The 7913-nt window shown below is 38.5% G+C and overlaps 1 protein-coding gene across 1 annotated transcript; it reads right to left on the bottom strand.

The window, feature by feature from the left end:
- Positions 1–1888: 1888 nt before the first annotated feature.
- On the bottom strand, positions 1889–6163 carry LOC127314022 (nudix hydrolase 15, mitochondrial-like). Its single transcript, XM_051344489.2, has 4 exons — positions 5828–6163; positions 5612–5754; positions 2541–2660; positions 1889–2416 (listed from the first exon to the last, which is right to left on the bottom strand). The coding sequence occupies exons 1-4, from the start codon at positions 6057–6059 to the stop codon at positions 2204–2206; spliced, it is 708 nt and encodes a 235-aa protein (XP_051200449.1). The 5' UTR covers positions 6060–6163; the 3' UTR covers positions 1889–2203.
- Positions 6164–7913: the final 1750 nt, after the last annotated feature.

Raw genomic sequence — 7913 nt, 5'->3', positions numbered from 1 at the left:
AAGAATATGAGGTCACATTGATTCCAACTTAAATAGAAGAAAGTAAGGACACACATTGTCTGTCTTGTGGCGATCAAGCAAGCGTGTAATTCATCTTGGTCGATTTTGTTGTTTCTATCAACTAGCATAGCGGCCCTCGCAAATGCGAGGGCATCACCATTACTACCATAAAATTGTTTAATATTTACTTTCATCCTTTAGAGACACTTTCCATCCCATGTACCTCCTTCATCATTGAAAATTTTGTACGCGCTCAACGAAATATTTGAATCACTGACCCACTTCTTTGAGGAAAGTTAATTTAGTTTTTTACATCCATTTTAGATTTGCTTTTTTCTTACAGAAAATATTATGCACATTATGGTGAGACATTTCCCTGTGGCACATAAATTTAGATTCGAAAGTCCATAGGCTGGCGTTTTTTTTCTCTCGTTAAAAGATGGAAGACTCTCTCGGAGGTTCTTATAGAGGTAGGGTGTACGACACGTATGTGTGAGCGTCTGCGTCACTATGTTTCGCAAAAAAAAAGTTTAATATATACCAAAATAAGAAATACGTAATTTAGATAATGGTATGAGATCAAAGAACTTAAGGTTCAATAGAGTATAATTTAGGTAATGGTATGTCACACTAAGTTATACGAAATAGATGTGTACGTTTTTTTTCCACGAACGGGATTAGGCTAGCTAGCTGGTCCGATTTTTCTGTTTTGCAATCACACTCGTTAGATAGCTGGTCTCGATGACTTTTTTTTCCCTTCAAACGGACTCTGCTAGCTAGTTATTATATGCCTTTCTTTCTAAACGGATTGAGCAGCCTAAAAGATGAATCTGAGCTAAAAGCAACCGTTTCCTTTTTAATTTTCCGTCACGTATGTGTTAAACATGACATATTGTGTGTGTCCCAAAATATGTGTTACATATGTTACGCAAAATCTTTAAATCTTGACCGTTAAAATTATAGATCTAACAGCTAAAATAATACTAATGATGTGGATTAATGTGGTGTCTGTATTTTAAACATTCGTATTTTGCTTCGTATGTGTGAGCGTCTGCGTCACTATGTTTCGCAAAAAAAAAGTTTAATATATACCAAAATAAGAAATACGTAATTTAGATAATGGTATGAGATCAAAGAACTTAAGGTTCAATAGAGTATAATTTAGGTAATGGTATGTCACACTAAGTTATACGAAATAGATGTGTACGTTTTTTTTTTCCACGAACGGGATTAGGCTAGCTAGCTGGTCCAATTTTTCTGTTTTGCAATCACACTCGTTAGCTAGCTGGTCTCGATAACTTTTTTTTTTTCCTTCAAACGGACTCTGCTAGCTAGTTGTTATATGCCTTTCTTTATAAACGGATTGAGCAGCCTAAAAGATGAATCTGAGCTAAAAGCAACCGTTTCCTTTTTAATTTTCCGTCACGTACGTGCTAAACATGACATATTGTGTGTGTCCCAAAATATGTGTTACATATGTTACGCAAAATCTTTAAATCTTGACCGTTAAAATTATAGATCTAACAGCTAAAATAATACTAATGATGTGGATTAATGTGGTGTCTCTATTTTAAACATTCGTATTTTGCTTTTAGTATATAATAGATTTATTGGTTGCATGAACCAGTGGATCCATTAGTTATTAATCATGGAAGGATGGATCAAGACACTTGCTCTTCTTTCCGATCGATATGCTATTGTATTGATATAGTGAGGAAAAAACTAGGTGTCGTAGCAACGCACGGACATTCAGCTAGTGGTATTTTCCGTTTCCCAGACACTTTCCGGTATTTGGTATTACAGAGAGCACAACGTCATTCAAGACAGGATTGAATAAAACGCTACTTTCACTAGAAACTAGAGTACTTGGTTGAACTGCACAAATAATTCAAATGCAGTAAAACTGTATAAGCTACTTCATATTCATAACGGTATCAATGTTCACACTTACAATAAATGGCCACAAAGTACATTCTTTAACAGAATGCAAGCGCTCTCAAATGATGAGCTCAACAAATGTTCCAGATTTTATTTTGCTAGCTTACCCCAATTTACTTGAGAAAAAGGCTTTGATGTTGTTGTATAGCCTATACAGGACTTGCAGTTTACCCTTCCACAGAAACACACGAACATTTAGTTCAAGACTTCTTATACGGTGATAGAAACCCACTTCTACTTCTTACAGAAGAAGGGTTTCAGTTCATTAGTGCTTGCTGGTTACAGCAGCACTTGTGGGTCCTTGTGGAAGTTCAACGAATGATGGTTGCCTCTGCAGAACGACTGCTGCTGCACGGGTTAAAATGTGTGCGGTTAGGCCCCATATGACATATTTTTTGCCCTCTGCCTCGTAGTCAAAAACCTGGAACGGAACAGTCATGCCCATCCAAATTTGTTCCTGTGTTCTCCGGTTATCATCCTAGATATTTTGATAGAATCACGGAAGTGAGAATTTACCAATGTAAATGGCCTTATAACATGAATAGGAAGTGACTGAAGAATCTCAATGATAGGTAAAATATACAGATCTCAGTAGTACGTACCTTCAGGAACATCTCCAGAGGGGCGTCAAAGATGTCTACCACTTCATCTTTATTCAAGACAGGATTGAATAAAGATCTATCCGAAAGAATGCCAATTACAGGGGTAACATCAAGGCCATTCTGCAAAACAAAGACTAGAGCATATGAGCCAGGGGCAATTTGCAGTTCTACTGAAAACGTGACAAATCATGTCCTCCTAATTGATTGGCATTCAGGTGAGGCATTTTCGTTCACTCAAAAAGACTCTAAAAGGTGAAGTCGTGCATCTATTTTTATATACTAAAAACACAATATGAAGGTCGAAAATAGAGACTCCATGTTAATCCACATCATCAAAATTATTTTCATAGTTAGATCAAAAATATGTGGTTAGGATTTAACGTTAGATTAATTGTTACGTATATTTGACACATTTCATTAACACGCTCAACCTTCCTAGTTAAAAGTGGTTTGCATCTAAGAGAGATAAATAGATCGGTTGAGATTTGATTTCATACGGTAGTATGTAGAAGTATTTTTTTTTTCTTTCACGCATGCACCTGCACCTCATCTTAAAAGAGCTTACCTAAATGTGAATGAATAGGAAACTTGATTTATCATTTTTTTGCATACACGATACATGTGACATCATTGTACATGACTTGGTCAGCTATTTTTTTTTCACACACGGTACATGTAGTGCCAGAATTATATTGAACACACACTATTCGGCTAAATTTAAAATACCTCCTGAACGTGGCCTGGTACACAATAAATTTACATGGGTCTCAATGCACAACTTAACAAGACTCGATTAAACTGGATTCACAATCGATCGGTACTTGGCGCGGGCGGCGCAAGTCTTCCACAAATTACACTTACCGCCGGTCGGTTGATTTGGTCAATGCATCATAAAATGTTGGAATATTCTTTCAGCGGAGGATGATGTTTTGTTCAACACTATGAAGCATGTGGTGACTTCGTCAATTTCAAGACTCGCTGGATAAGCCTTTTAGACTTGGTCTCTGGGACTTGGCGAATCAGTTTTTTAGAGTCAGTCTTTCGGAGGTGCCAATATGGTAGGTTGTGTGCGTTCATAAAGATGAGGTGAGTGTTAGTTATTGTGAGCTTTTTGTACTATGTTCACAAAAATACAAGTCGTTCCATTTTAATTGACGATGATTTAGCATAAAGTTATACTAACTAATATGAAACACAAAGAGTAGCTAAGACACATACCAGCAAAAAGAAGTAGCTGAAATACAAGAATTTTGAATACAACGAGTTGACATGAGCTAATACCACCATGTGAATTTTTTTGAATTCAAAATCATTTATATGTCTAGATGTCTTAGGCTTAATATATAATTAATAATAATTTATATATTACTCTATTTATATTTGCAAATCTCTATTTCTTATGAACTTCATACAAACAACTAAATATATACATTTGGAATAATTTATTACACTATTTTATATATGAAATTAAAGCTGATAATTAAAGGAAAAAATAGCAAATTGGTTTCATATGAACTACATATAAATTCCATGGGTAGCTAGAATTTAGAGTAGTTTTTGCGGAATTAGCTATTAGATATGTATCCAGCACAATTTGAACCAATAGGCAGAATACACATTAAAATCGAATAGCCGATTTAAATAGAGTTTGACATCATACAACACCTAGGAACATAAAATAATTTCAATTTAATATTTTATATTGTGCAAATAAATTAGACAAAACAGTTGGGAAAAAATACCATAGTGCAATTGAGCCAAGGATTTAGAAAGTGTCAATGAGCATGCCATGTTAGATTCATGGTTACAAAAGGTAGTGACTGTGTGCAATCACATGGATGCATGAGATTTCACTAATGTAATAACGTGAATGTAATACCACAAATGGTCCAGGCGAGTTTTAGAATAGAATATAGAGTATATATTTGAGCCATCAATAGTTTTATCTGAGGTTGTGAAAGATTATCCAAAAAATAAGATGTAGAAGAGTTGTTCTTTTTTGTGTGTCTAACTACTAATCAACAATGGAGCATAAAAGCAACCGATGGTTAGAAGGATAATAAATCAAAGTAGAATTTTTTTTAAACTATGGTAAATACACATTATTTTGAATAACATTAAAACTCTAGACATATCAGAGTATACTTATTTTCGTTCTACAAAAAATTCCACAACAACTGAGTTTTGCAACTCTGATATAGTTACTCTAATCCAAGTTGGCATTGTCATGTATGGCATAACTAAAAGTGGGACGGGGATCTAAGAACAAAGGATAGCGGACAAAGAGTAAAAATTAGATACATCAAAATGGAGTAGTAGATGATGTTCTATAATGTGGTGAAATAGTGTTTCTAGAAATGCATAATATTTTATGGTCATAAATTAAACTTATTCATATACACACCCGTGGCATTATCTTATCATAAAATTTGTGGTGGCTATAGAACAATATGGTTTAGAAATTTTATTTTTAATATCTATAGATTCCATAAATTTAAGTTTAGGATACATTGATTGAACTTTAGTGGATGCCCTCGCAATGCGAGGGCCACCTGGCTAGTTAGACTAATAATATATACTTAAAAGTTGCCAAGGAAAGTCAAGGTTATAATAGCAGACAACTTCCTCCAGCAAGTGTAGCTAACTAATTGGCTTTAGGGTATCTCCAGCGGTCCAACATGGGCATGCCGACAACCTCGGAATCACCTCACTGGCGGAAGCTCGATGTGATGAACAACTGAACCGCCCACGAATGTTGTTGCTATGGCTTTCTTGCTGTCGTCGCCGTCCTTGCTCACTCCCAGTGCCAGAGTCGGTGAGGCTGATGAATAGCCAGCGACTCGGGGATGATCAGTTCAAACAAGGAAGACGACAAAACAGGTTTTAGACTCTCCAGGCTGGCCCAAACGTGATTTTCCGCAAGCCTACTCTTAGCAGAAAAGTTAGTAAAACTGATTCTCCTAAAAATCCAGTATTAAAACTCGTTTCCTATGTAAACTGATAGCTAGTATTCTTTATCCAAACAACCACTTAGGGAACTGGAAAAAGAAGCAAAATCGTTAGTTACTTACCTTGGTCAAGAAGGGCTCAAGAACCGTCACAACAGATACAAGAGCTGGGTCAAGCCCAATCTCCTCGTGTGCCTCCCGTAGAGCGGTGGCCTTGGCATCCGCATCCCCCTCCTCCATCTTCCCTCCCGGCAAGGACACCTCCCCTAAGAGTTTCGTTAAGAAATTGAATCACAGAATCGAGCGACATGGATTCTAAGAAACCAGCGATGATGTTACCTGAGTGAGACTTGAGGGAGGATGCGCGCTTGGTGAGGAGGACGCGGGTGTCGCCGCGGGGATCCTCGAAGATGCAGACCAGCACGGCGGCGAATCCCTTGGATGCGATCGCGCCGGCGCCGGCGGGGGCGCCCACTGGTGAGAGCTCGCCGGAAGAGGAGGAGGGGGAGGCGAGGAGGTGGCGTGTGAGCTGGGCAAGGCGTCGAGACGGCGATGAGGAGGGGCCGGCCATGGCAATGTGAGTGGGGGTCAACAGCAGGGGGCGGGAGAGGAGACAGGAGAGGCCTCACCGCACCGGCTATGCAGTGATATAAGGTGACGCCGGCGGGGCGGCAGTACCGGGATGTTGCCGTTGTTTTTCAAGTGGTAGCCGTCGATGTGTGAAGGACCTGGCTGGCAGGTGGCAAGAGGTGGTTGGTTATGGAAGCCGCCGGAGTGTTAGTTGGAAAGAGGACAAACTGCGTGTTAAGAGCTCGGTTTAAATACTTAGAGCACCAACGGAGCGACGTAAATCGGACGCGAATGATTCGCTTCATGTCGAATGGTTGAAATCGATCACGCGTCCATTTGCGTCTAGCGGTGTCCCCAGCAGCCGATGCATAATTTTTTTTCATTGAAAACCCATAACTTACATAATTGTAAAAATACATCAAAAGGCTTAGAAAATAAAAAGGGTCAACAAATCCTGCTAAAATGTTATATCCCAGGATTAGAGACGATCGATGGGTAGAATTTAGAAAGGGATGTGCATTGCACCGTAAAATCTGGGGAAATTTATCGCTTTATTGAAAAATTGCATCTTAAGGGGGACACGTTTCTCTCTCGACACCAGATAGGGTTAGGGTTTCGAGAGTGCGATAAACTTGGACCTATCTAAACTCAACTTAGGGTTTTCGAGAAGAGAGGGGAACAATCCACCTTTCAACTTAAGTTGCATGATTCAAACATCAATTAAGCATATTATAATTTAAATAAATGGATAATTCAATAAACAATTGGATAATCAAGAATATAAAGTAATTGGACATATATTCAAAGCTCCTTAGAGAAAACTTGAGCTTTATTGATTCACACACATAATACATTGTCACTTACATTATCCAATTGAATTATAAATATTACAACACATTACAAAAATGGGAAAAATGAAAAAGAAAATGAAAATTACAAATAATTATAGATTGCTAAATTAGACAAGTAAAGCTTCAAGGATTTCTTGATCAACACATGTTGGATATCATCTTGATCATCCAATTAATCCCTACAAAACAAACACAACACAAAGAAACACAAATTAGGCCAAGTGGCAAAGCCACTTGGTAGATTAGCAAAAGAAATAGTAATTGGATGGATAATACCCAAGCCAGCCGAGGGAACAAGGCCAAAAGCCCAAATTCCAACCTGAGAGCACACATGAAGCTCACAGGGATAGCTGCATGCTCTCCAACACACAGACCAGGGGAGAAGTACCCCGGACATGCATTGCTGTTGACCAAAAAAGCAAGGAGATGGGCAGTATATAACCTTTTCACAAGAAAACCCTAGGAATCCATCGACAGAATCACTAAGGGTAAGAACAGCAAGAACATTAGAATAGGAAGAACAACACAGCCATCCAAAACCATCCGGAGCAGTTCCACAAAGGACTGTTGCTATAGAGCAAGCCAGGAGGAAGTCATCACAAGCTAGCCAGGAGGAGCAGGGCAAGCTTAAGACCTCAACCAGAAGAAAATCCACTACATCAACACACAATCTAGGAGCTGGAGTGAGGTATACTGTCAACACCCGGATTTTTAAATCCAGATGCCTATTATGCCATACATCGCAATCCCAGGAAGATTGTTTTTGCGAGACATAATAAGTTCATATCACAGCACATCATTCATTACAACACCATAATAGTCTTACATCAAATGATCACACAATCCAGTCTCATTACAACAACTGATCTAAGGATCAAATACATAACACATAGCGGGAGTATGTAGTAGAGGTCCATCTATTTCACAGGCAACGCTTGACGTCAGGAGACGATCCTAGTTGTCATAGACGTCCTGCTGTCCGTCATCCTGATACTGTTGCTCCT

The sequence above is a fragment of the Lolium perenne genome, chromosome 7 (genome assembly GCF_019359855.2).
Source record: "Lolium perenne isolate Kyuss_39 chromosome 7, Kyuss_2.0, whole genome shotgun sequence".
Taxonomy (NCBI): Eukaryota; Viridiplantae; Streptophyta; class Magnoliopsida; order Poales; family Poaceae; genus Lolium; species Lolium perenne.
Note: the sequence above shows the minus strand (reverse complement) of the source record. Positions and strands in the feature narration are given on the sequence as shown.